Consider the following 11421-nt stretch of genomic DNA (forward strand, 5'->3'; position numbering starts at 1 on the left):
TTTTCCCTAACCCCTAACCCTAACCCTAAACCTGACTTAGAGTAACTGGGTTGTGAACTCTACTGTAGATGTTATTAGCTTCTACTTAGAAGTTCTACCATGCAGACTTGATGGCCATGGACTTCATGGGAGTGAAAGGAATTGTATAATATCTGTCACATCTGCTCCTGCTACGCCCTCTGGTGTTCATCCGGTGTCCTCTTGACCTGCAGTTACTCCCCCTGTACACTCTCTCTCTCTCTCCCTCTCCCTCTCTGTGTGATTGTGTGGTTGGAGACAGGTGTGCTGGAGTCAGAGCAGATCCCTACCAGCTGCAACTCGTTCCACAATCAAGACCTGTACAAATACTCAGTCCTGCCACTTCCACTCTGACAGATTGTAATATCTGCTCAGTCAGTTCATGATTCTAGCCATTTGTGATTATTCAAGATCCTGTTACTCTGCTGTGCCTGTTTCCCTGCCTGACACAGTTTATCCTCTCATTGCAGTTACCGCTCTGTCTCTGGCTCCTGTCTCCCGTTCCACATCTCACCACCCAACTACCTAGCTCTGGATTTTACTCACCACCACTACCTTGGATTCCCCTCAGGACCTGTTTACCCTGTTCTACTCAGCCAACTCCAACCTCAGTCTCCACATCTGGTTTTTCTGCAACTCATCCAAGCTTCCCCGGATCTGCACTATGTATATCTCCCTGTGTAACAATAAATATTTTGGTTCATTCATCCCTGTTTCCTCATCTGAGGCTCTTGGGTTCCCCTGTGTCGCTCCGCTTAACAAATATCTGTACGTTATTGGAACACCTGTAATTACAAAAGTACAATGATTCATGTTTTGCTTTAGCTTGAGAATAAGAATCAGTGGTAGACACTTTGTAAGTGCATGAAGAGCTCAATTGTACAAAAGCCATACAAATGCCTGTTTGAAACTATACTTTCAGTTTCTGTTGATACTATGTTCCAGTCTTACTTCTGATAGCACATGATAGCAATAGGAGGACGAAGGACTGGGAAACTAACTGCAAATAACAAACTGAACTCCACCTAGCAGAAACATCTTTGTGCTAGCAGCTATTAATTATGAGCTTATATGGTATTCAAGTTAAGGAGCGTCACCCTGGGCAGGGTGAACCTTAGTAGCATAGAGTTAAGCAGGATCAAAACAAGCAAGAGTTAAGAGTTCAAGTTGAATCAACTCTGGAAATGTAACACTTGGTGAAGAGTTAATTTTACACTCTGCGTGGAGTGGGACCATGTTATCTGAGGCAGTGTTACATGTGTGTCGTTCCACGAAATGAGTGCCTTTTGTGTCCCTTATTTTAAGTAGAAATTGTGCACCAATGTTGAATTTTAAAAGACTTATATTCAATGAAGTGCCCTTTAATATAAACCACATGGGAAATTTAATAAATCCCTCTGTGACTTCCAGGAAGATTTTAATCCACTTAACCCCAACATTTCTCCAAGTTTTCACCATCATTGTAAAGTTATTTTGTTCCTTTGACAAAGTCATTTCTGAAGATTATTATTGTTCAAGATAGCATGCACAGGTCGTCGCAGGTCTGTGGAGATCTTTGCAATTGCTGTAATAACTTGAGCAGAATCTCGAACGGCATTGATCTCTTGCACCATGTACTTTCAATGTAATCTCAATTGCAATCCAGGACATTTGGTGATGCTATTAGATGAAGCAGAGGGATAACACATTCATCTCTTGAATAAATAAATACAATATCTAACATTGTATTCCAATTTGAACTTTGCTGTGCTTTTAAATGGTTGAAAGCGCAGTGATAGACATTTGGGTGAGATCTAAACCAAAAATCAGTAATTGAAATAAATTCATTAGGCCCAAAACTATAGATTTCATATGACTGGGAACTGATATATGCATCTGTTGGTCACAGATACCTTAAAAAAAGGCCTGGATCCGAAAATCAGTCCGTTTCTGGTGTGACCACTTGCCTCATGCAGCGCGACACATCTCCTTCACATAGAGTTGATCAGGCTGCTGATTGTGGCTGTGCAAAGTTGCTGGATATTGGCAGAAAATTTAACATGCTGTCGTACACGTTGATTCAGAGTATTCCAAACATGCTCAATGGGTGACATGTCTGGTGAGTATGCAGGCCATGGAAGAACTGGGACATTTTCAGCTTCCAGAAATTGTGTACAGATCCTTGCGCCATGGGCCCTGCCAAATTCTCTAAAACAACGAGGGAGGCGGCTTTTGGTAGAGAAATTAACATTACATTCTCTGGCAACAGCTCTGGTGGACATTCCTACAGTCAGCATGCCAATTGCATGCTCCCGCAAAACTTGAGGGATAAAACTGCACATTTTAGAGTGGCCTTTTATTGTCCCCAGCAGAAGGTGCACCTGTGTAATGATCATGCTGTTTAATCAGCTTCTTGATATGCCACACCTGTCAGGTGGATGGATTATCTTGGCCAAAGAGAAATGCTCATTAACAGGAATGTTAACAAATGTGTTTCCAAAATTTGAGAGAAAGAAGCTTTTTGTGCGTATGAAGAATTTCTGGGATCTTTTATTTCAGCTCATGAAACATGGGACCAACACTTTACATGTTCCGTTTTTATATCTGTTCAGTGTAGATTGTTGAAAGTACAGAGATAACACATTGGAAATTCAACAAACTTTTGACTGTCTCTGAGTGGTTGAATATACTGTAGGTTGTAATGTCATTGATCAACGTCTCAACCAAATATTACCCAGTTATCCACGTTGAAATGACGTGGTGTGCGCAGTGGAATTTCCACATAGAAATCTAACGGAATGCACCTTTAATGTGGAATAGGTACAAAGTGAGGTATAAAGTGACTAAGCAATGTAAAAGAAATGTAGTCATTTCAGAGAAAATGGAAATCCAATTTGAGGATGTAAGAGATGAGAAATTGCTCAGAATAGCCCATGCCTTCAGCTGATTGCCTGAAAAGTCCTACCAAAGTTTCTTCATTCAGATTGGTTGAGCAAACCGTTACAAAGCCATTTTTTCTAAACCTCAGTGATGAGTGATGCTTTTAATAGGAAATAGTCCATCAAAGCCTAAGCTGCATGGTAGGGTTAACTTGGGAGTGGTGTGAAAATAGATTATGCTTCTGAATGTAGGAAAGGTAAAGTGGGTCATTTTGTGTCACTGCAGAAGATTGCAGTGGCCAACATCCTCTCTGAAACATACTTTTTTTTTAACCTGCCAACAGTCAGCACGCTTCCCTCCCCAACATTGTGGTTTGTGGTTAAGAGACAACATGTTCTGCCCTTTTATCTGAGAAAGAACAAGAGCATGCAGACATTTTTCGCCCCAACAGTTTCATTTACAAGAAGAGTAACTGAAACAGGTTTGAGGAGCTGTCGACGGCTGCATGGAACCGTGTTAACAGTCTAGCAAACCCAAGTCTCTTTGGTCAAACGCAGGCTGATCAACCCTGGATTGTCACCTGTTTGGAGACTTTACACACTAACTCCGTCAAGGGGTTGTTGAGGTGATGGAGGCAAAGGAACACTGGTTCTTGCAAGGATTTCTGGTTATTGCTATGGTAATAGCTCAAGGTATGAATCTTTCTCTCTACTCAGTTAGTCTCAGGGGCTTTCAAGTAGCTCTTGGCCCAGCGTCAATTCTGTTCAGCTTATCTCCGTAGTGATACAATTATCATACTACCAAAACCATAAAAGACAAATAAGAAGCATTTACTGTGATCGAAGTTTGACATGAGGCTGAAGATTATGGTTAGCTTATCAGGGCAGCATGGTTTTCATAAACAAGAGTTTGTGACAGGGCTGCTACTGTAAATGAACTGTGCAGAAATACAGATGAAAGATATGAATATTATTTATTTCACACTGATAGTTACAATTAGTAGTATTTCAATCAAACATTTGTAATACCCATTTGTAATTTGGGGATGATTTTGCAAAGTAACATCTAATATAATAATTTATAGAATATATTCTATTCATAATATCTATTAAATTAACTTGACCCTCTCTGGTGAAAGCAAAGAAGTTGTACGGTGGGGTCTGAAATGATTATACTCCAAAATGACACAATACATTATTTACCATTCATTTCTATTGGGCACAAAATAATCTGAAACACAACCGGAACAAACTGTACATGCATCCTGTCACGCCCTGACCTTAGAGATCCTTATTATTCTCTATGTTTGGTTAGGTCAGGGTGTGACTCGGGTGGGAAAGTATGTTTTCTATTTCTTTGTTTTTGGGCCGAGTGTGGTTCCCAATCAGAGGGTCAGGGTTTAGACCTGAGCCAACTCCTCGTGCTTACCGGTGATGCGGTGATGCGCACTGTGTCTCCAGTGCGCATTCACAGCCCAGTGCGCTCTGTGCCAGCTCCTCGCATTTGCCGTGCTAGAGTGGGCATCCAGCCAGAACGGATTGTGCCAGCTCAGCAGTCCTGGTCTCCATTGCGTCTCCTCGGTCCAAGATATCCTGCGCCAACTCTATGCACGGTATCCCCAGTTCGCCAGCACCACCCAGTGCGGCCTGTGCCAGCTCCCCACACTTGCCGTGCTACAGGGGGTATTCAGCCAGGACGCGTTGTGCCAGCTCTACGCTCCAGACCTCCAGTGCGCCTCCATGGCCCAGTATATCCAGTGCGCCTTCATAGCCCAGTGCGTCCTGTGCCAGCTCTCCACACTCACTGAGCTAAAGTGGGTATCCAGCCAGGACGCGTTGTGGCAGCTCCCCGCACCAGGCTTCTAGTACATCTCCTCAGTCCGGTGAGACCTGTTCCGGCTCCACGTACGAAGCCTCCAGTGATGATCCATGGCCCGAAGCCTCCAGTGATGATCCATGGCCAGAAGCCTCCAGTGATCCATGGCCCGGAGCCTGCAGTGATGATCCATGGCCCAGAGCCTGCAGTGATGATCCATGGCCCGACGCCTGCAGTGGTGATCCATGGCAAGGAGCCTCCAGCGACGGTCCCCAGTCCGGAGCCTCCAGCGACGGCCCCCAGTCCAGAGGTCCCGGCGACGATCCCTGCACCAGAGGCGCCACCGAAGTGGGGGGAGCCTCAAGCGGAGCGTGGTCTGCGTCCCGCACCGGAGCCCCCACCGAGAGTAGATGCCCACCCAGACCCTCCCCTATAGGTTCAGGTTTGCGGCCGAAGTCCGCACCTTTGGGGGGGTACTGTCACGCCCTGACCTTAGAGATCCTTATTATTCTCTATGTTTGGTTAGGTCAGGGTGTGACTCGGGTGGGAAAGTCTATGTTTTCTATTTCTTTGTTTTTGGGCGAGTGTGGTTCCCAATCAGAGGCAGCTGTCTATCGTTGTCTCTGATTGGGGATCATATATAAGTTGTAATTTTCCTTTTGGGTTTTGTGTGATCTTGTTTTCTGTTTAGTGTTTGCCTGACAGAACTGTGCGCTTTCGTTTTCGCTTTTGTTATTTTGTTTGAGTGTTTTTTGAATATTAAAATCATGAACACTTTCCATGCTGATCCTTGGTCCACTCTTCATTCTACAAACGAGAGCCGTTACACATCCAACCATTTTGTAGAGTCACGAGCTTGATTTAGTCATTGTGTGCTAGGATTATGGGACCAAATACTAAACTTTTGACTACTTTAATTATAAAAATCTATTAGGGGTGTCAATTGTTTTTTTTTTTTTAACAAGAATTACTTGTTAAACAAAATCTCTTTCTCTGAACAATTGTATTAGTATAAAATACTAAAATTTCCCAAATGTTTTGCCTACAATAATATACCTCAGTATTTTAATTATTTATTTTATACAGTCATTATTGCTCATCTTTAACAAGGGTGTCAATAATTTCAGACCCCATGTATACATACTACTGAACAGGACAGCAACTCACTGAAATTGTATTTAATTTTTATTTAAACACTTTTTAAATTTCCTTTATAAAGGGCCAACTATTAAATGTCCTTCTAGTCCTCTGTGCTACAAGAAAACTGAAAGTGCTACCATCTATACATGTGAATGGGAGACACCTGAGTCTATGAAGAATGCAACCTATGAGCTTTTTTATAGGTAAGTGAACTAGCTATGCATGCTTGGGGACTTTCCATAAGTTACACAGACAGAGAAGTTTTATTATGACACCGGAAACCCGACAGGTGCTGGGTATGTAGTGGCTAAACAATGTATGAGCAAATGACGAACTCCTAATTAAAGAGCTACCTGTATATACATTGTAACAATTTTATTATAGCAAATAAAAATAAAATAGTGTTGTGATATGTGAGCGTGTGCACGTTACGTTCACTGGCAGATAAAGCAAGACGGAGAGTTTGACAGTAGGAGGACAGTTAATTCTCAAGCACAAGGCAATATCATCAACCTTAGTAGATCCCCAGGTAATAACATATTGATCATACAAATATCTGTTCAGTGTGTGAACCAAATGTTGCTCTCATCCTTAATGTTTTCAGCCGCTCCAATTCCTCTGAAAGTAGAACATCATTGGGCAGTAGTAGGAAGAGCTGTATCTGTGTGCAAGACAATACAGTGCTCAACAAAGTGCTGGTGGATATATGGGTGGTCGCTTACATGGGCAACTGGAGCTGCCAGTCACGCAATACCGCTGTTACACTTTCTGAAAGAGGTAAATGATTTTTTAAAAACTGTTATTCTGTGTAAAATACAGGCTAAGAATCCACTAAGTACTTTACACAACTGACCACGGTACGATTTGAATCCCAAGATTCCTATTGTAATCTTTGTTTTTTGTGTAACATTATTTGCTTTCTCCCTGCAGTTAAGTATGAAGCTCCCCAACGTATGTCTATGGCAAGATCCTCGAGCAATCTTACCCTCAGCTGGGATAACAAGAAAGGTAATAAAGGTGCTCAGGGCATTGCACAGACCTTTGGGAGGGCAGGTGCTCAACAATTTTCTTACAAGATTCAAGAGTTTATGAGAGATTAGCTCGTTTTATGTGTTACAAGTAACGAGACTTACATTTCTTTGGTTTGTAAACACAACCAATCTGAAAAAGCAATTTCTCATATGTGCACGTGCCTGAAGATGCTATCATAGAGGTCAAGTTCAGAAGACTAGAGGAAACCTCAGGGACATGGGTGAGACCTCTTCTTTTCCTTGCAACAATGCTCTCATTCATTATTTTCTGATTAGTTTAGTATTTTGCCTCAATTAATTTGACCTTGTCTCTGTTGGTCTAGAAGACATTTAAGAAAGAAGTCAAACAAGGTGAGCTCCTTTCCGTTTCATTTTAAGATCTTTTGAAATATAAGCAGCCACATTATTGTAATGTTTATTTAGTTATTTTACTGCAGTGTGGGTCTCAATAAAATGGACTATTTGAAAAGTGCAAAGCTATCACTACTAGAGTGAGACTTGCAGTTAACCTGTGTTTGTCTGTACAGCCATGGTCACTCTGGAGAATCTCCAGAACGAATCTGTGTACCAACTACAGGTCAGACAAATGTCCAAGCATGTCAAACATCCCCTGTGGAGCGACTGGACTCCAATCCTGGACGTTCCCACTGGTGAGCAATGGACATTTAAATAGTCTGTGCAGCAGCCTACAGTGAAACTCACCAGGGTTGATGGCAATTCTATTCAAAATCAGTCAATTCTGTTCACATATAGATGATGATTGGAAACAGTGGCAAGTTTTTAAATTCATGAATTGAATTTCAATCTTATTGACTCTATGTCCCGAGATGAAGACATGTTCCTGGCTTTGCCCTTCTAGAATTGCAGAGGATGTACCATTTCTGGTTGTAACTGTCATTTTGCTGCAGAAATCCCAAATCCCCCAGAAGTTAACTGGACAGTAGAGGATTTTAACAATGGTACTCGACTACTCAAGCTGACTTGGGGTGTAAGTTACAAAATGCTACAAAACATTGAAAATGAAGTAACATTCTAGACTCTGCTGATTACAATTAGGCTCAAATTGTGTTTCAAAGAGTTGCATCACTTAAATCTATTTGTGTACCCTTGTGTCTTCCAGACACCACCTTATCCAGTCTCTATGCAGGTGAATTACAACCTCTCTCTCCATATGTGGCCTTGTCTACTAAAGCGAAAGAACTTCACCAATGTCACTACCACTGAGATCAGTGTTTATGTGACTTACTCTGCTGTCAGTGGTGACATTATTGCCTTTAATAAAGTGGGAAAGTCATCCCCGACACATATCCTTGTCCCAGCAAAACATCTTACATTTCCCAGCAAGTGTAAGTAGATGTGTGTGTGTGTCTGCGCTTATGCTTCATTTACCTCTACACAATGATGTTAATTCCTTAAATCAAAATGTTGTAAATTAATTTCCAATTAGCTTGGCCTAATGACAGACTCATCCCACTCAATTATGCGCATGGCTTTATGAAATCCTGCCTGGAGTGGTACAAGTCAACAGACGGAGAAACGCAACCAGAAAAAGTGAATAGATCAAAACTAAATGGAACAGTGAAGAAAAAACTAAAACATGTCAGAAAAAGTAAGGGGGAACTTCACGCCCAAAATTTTGGGGGGGAAGATGAGGAAACGTCTGTGTTTGTTTTACTGTGCTTTACCAAGTGTGATATATCAAGATATACAGGCGGTATGTCTCGCAAACTGAGACAATAAACACGTCTGGTTTTGTTTCAGAGATGGACGACTATGTACGTTACTATTACCTCGTTCACAAACAAACTGATGGAAAGCCACAATCAACAGAGATGTGTCTCATGTATAAAAAGGAGGGTGGTAAGCTAAGCTCATATAAAAAAATCTGACTGTCACAGCAATGCTTGTATGCAGTTCTTTCCTACATAATAATGTATACATTATCTAACACGGATGTCTTGTTTTCAGCACCCAGTAAGGCACCTGATCATTTCACTGCTCCTATTCTTTATGTTACAACCAATTCTGCAATGCTGCATTGGAAACCTATTCCTGTGCCAGACCAGCGAGGTTTTCTTACACACTATGAAGTCTGCTACACAAGGAGAAGCCAAAAAAATGAGTCACACATTGAATCTGGTAAAGTCCTCCTCCTAACTTAATGAGTCGATGCCCTGTGATAAACGTGTAATTTATGTAATTGTGTAATTAATGTATATAGATGAATATCACATTTTTGTCTCTTATCAGAGTGTCACAATAGCTTTGCATCAAAAACAGAGTATCTTGTTCAAAACCTGACACCTGGGACCATCTACAACATCCATCTCGCTGGAGCAACAGCTGCAGGTTCAGGACCAACGACAACTATCCAAATCGTGACAAAGCCTCTACCCCAGTCCATTATTGGTAGGAATTAGGAATGTATTATTTTTATGGCACAGACTAGACCAGAGAACCAGCAAAAAATTTTAACTATTTTGAAATTATGAGATTCCACATTCATGTTATAATTGACTTTATCACTCGTGATTTTCACTTTTCAAATGAGTGATATGTGGATGCTGCCTGCATTGTTTTCCCCTACAGACTCAAGATGCTTATCGGAACTCAACAACATAAAATTAAATAAATATCTCCTTTATCTTTTCCAATAAGGTTGGATCATAGCTGGCATAATTGTTTTAATTGCAATATTAATAACAGTATGCTTGTTCATCATCAAGAGGTAAGCTGAAAATATATACTTTTTAACAACATCCGATCTTCAGGATTAGCAAGAAAGCCTAGTCTTTCAGGGATGAATATTGTTCATTTTCCAATGACTTCAAAAACATTTCACACATCATTCTGAACAGCGTCTATAACTTTTGTTCTAATTCTAAGACATAAAAAAAAGATCTTCCCACCAATACCACGTCCTGTGGTCGTAGAGTCGGTGAATTATCGAGCGAGGAATCAGGTAAGATCCTTTTAACAATTGACATATTTAGGCTTGTGTTCAGACTTTACTGTGCAGAACTCTGCATTTTCCCTAAATGTCCTGCTTTGTAAGAAGCTAGACGTGTATTTCAAGTCAGAATGCACGCAGCACATGATTGAACTGAAACAGAATTGAAAGTAGACATCATGTGACATGCTTTGATCTTTTACACTAAATCACAAATTATAAAGTACCATAGTCATGATTGAGCCCTGTCAGGCAGCCATCATAAAAGCTAGGGTTAGTTATTGTGTCTACAGAGGTGCTCAGGTCTATATGAATACATTGGTGGGAGGAAAGCACCTGCTGAGCAAGGAAAGCACAAACATGGTGAGAAGAATCTTCCGTTGGCACTCAGTCGCCACAAACCTTCCATACATTCCACAAACAATAATGCACCCCAAACTTATTAAATAGCTGGTTTATCAACTCAACTTTTTACAAAACATGTGAAACTGATGCGTTATAGGTGTAAAGCATAAATATCTGGTGCACGACTTTGTGTGTGCTTAACTTGAACATTTGTCCAAGTCATGTATTGATGCTGACATCATTGAGACATTGGCATGATTTGATCCTGAATGGGTATCCCTTTGTCTCAACAGAACATGTATGAGGAGGAGGAGGTGCATGAGCTGCAGCTACATGACAACTGCAGCCAAGACCCCAACCCTGAGGAAGCCACTGTCCTGGAGGTGTCTGAGACATACGAGTGTGAAGACACGGACGAGAAGTGCCTGGGAGACTCCAGCACCCCAGTCAGTGACCTGCTGAGCCCTGATTACAAGGGCCAGGTGCTACGTCTAGAAACCCCTGATTCAAGCCAAGGAGAGATTGACTGTATGGTCACCATGTTGATGTACAGGAACGGTCTGGTCTTTGATATGAAAGCATACTCCACCGAGGATGTCGGGATCCCACTTTAGACATCACTGCTGTAGCACTCGCTTGAAGCCTGTAATTATAATGTATGACCCCCTTATTATGGTGTATTATTATGGTCACTTTCTATTGGTCCTGACTAAATAACAGCCATTTTGAGTCAGTTGAGAGAATTGACATATTATAATCCTTAGAATAATACATTATAAAGGTTTATTCTTGTTTCTAACAAGTGCATCCTTTAAGTAAAGCGTTAGCAACACTGGCAGAGTGTGGTGACAGTGGCCTGGCTGGGCCATTTAGCACTTTGTCTGTTCAAATATTCAGGCTAGTTCATTAACAGATAATTATTATATTATTGTGGACATTAAACTTTTTTTGAAATTTTACCATCTTTTTCTCCCCAATTGTTAGTAGTTACTGTCTTGTCTCATCGCTACAACTCCCGCACGGACTCAGGAGAGGCCAAGGTCCGTGCGTCCCCCGAAACACAACCCAACCAAGCCAAGCCAAGCCAAGCCAAGCCAAGCCAAGCCAAGCCAAGCCAAGCCAAGCCAAGCCGCACTGCTTCTTAACACAGCGCGCATCCAACGTGTCGGAGGAAACACCGTACACCTAGCGACCTGGTCAGCGTGCACTGCACCCGGCCCGCCACAGGAGTCGCTAGTGTGCGATGAGACAAGGATATCCCTG

At 41.7% G+C, this 11421-nt stretch overlaps 1 protein-coding gene across 1 annotated transcript; it reads left to right on the forward strand.

Annotated features, from left to right (window-relative positions):
- Window positions 1-3347: 3347 nt before the first annotated feature.
- LOC120054425 (interleukin-6 receptor subunit beta-like) lies at window positions 3348-10989 on the forward strand. Its single transcript, XM_039001842.1, has 16 exons — window positions 3348-3569; window positions 5912-6035; window positions 6437-6609; window positions 6763-6840; window positions 7032-7084; window positions 7187-7214; window positions 7391-7513; window positions 7772-7851; window positions 7984-8209; window positions 8311-8472; window positions 8625-8723; window positions 8832-9007; window positions 9116-9272; window positions 9522-9591; window positions 9750-9825; window positions 10452-10989. The coding sequence occupies exons 1-16, from the start codon at window positions 3506-3508 to the stop codon at window positions 10770-10772; spliced, it is 2010 nt and encodes a 669-aa protein (XP_038857770.1). The 5' UTR covers window positions 3348-3505; the 3' UTR covers window positions 10773-10989.
- Window positions 10990-11421: the final 432 nt, after the last annotated feature.

The sequence above is a fragment of the Salvelinus namaycush genome, chromosome 10 (assembly GCF_016432855.1).
Source record: "Salvelinus namaycush isolate Seneca chromosome 10, SaNama_1.0, whole genome shotgun sequence".
Taxonomy (NCBI): domain Eukaryota; kingdom Metazoa; phylum Chordata; class Actinopteri; order Salmoniformes; family Salmonidae; genus Salvelinus; species Salvelinus namaycush.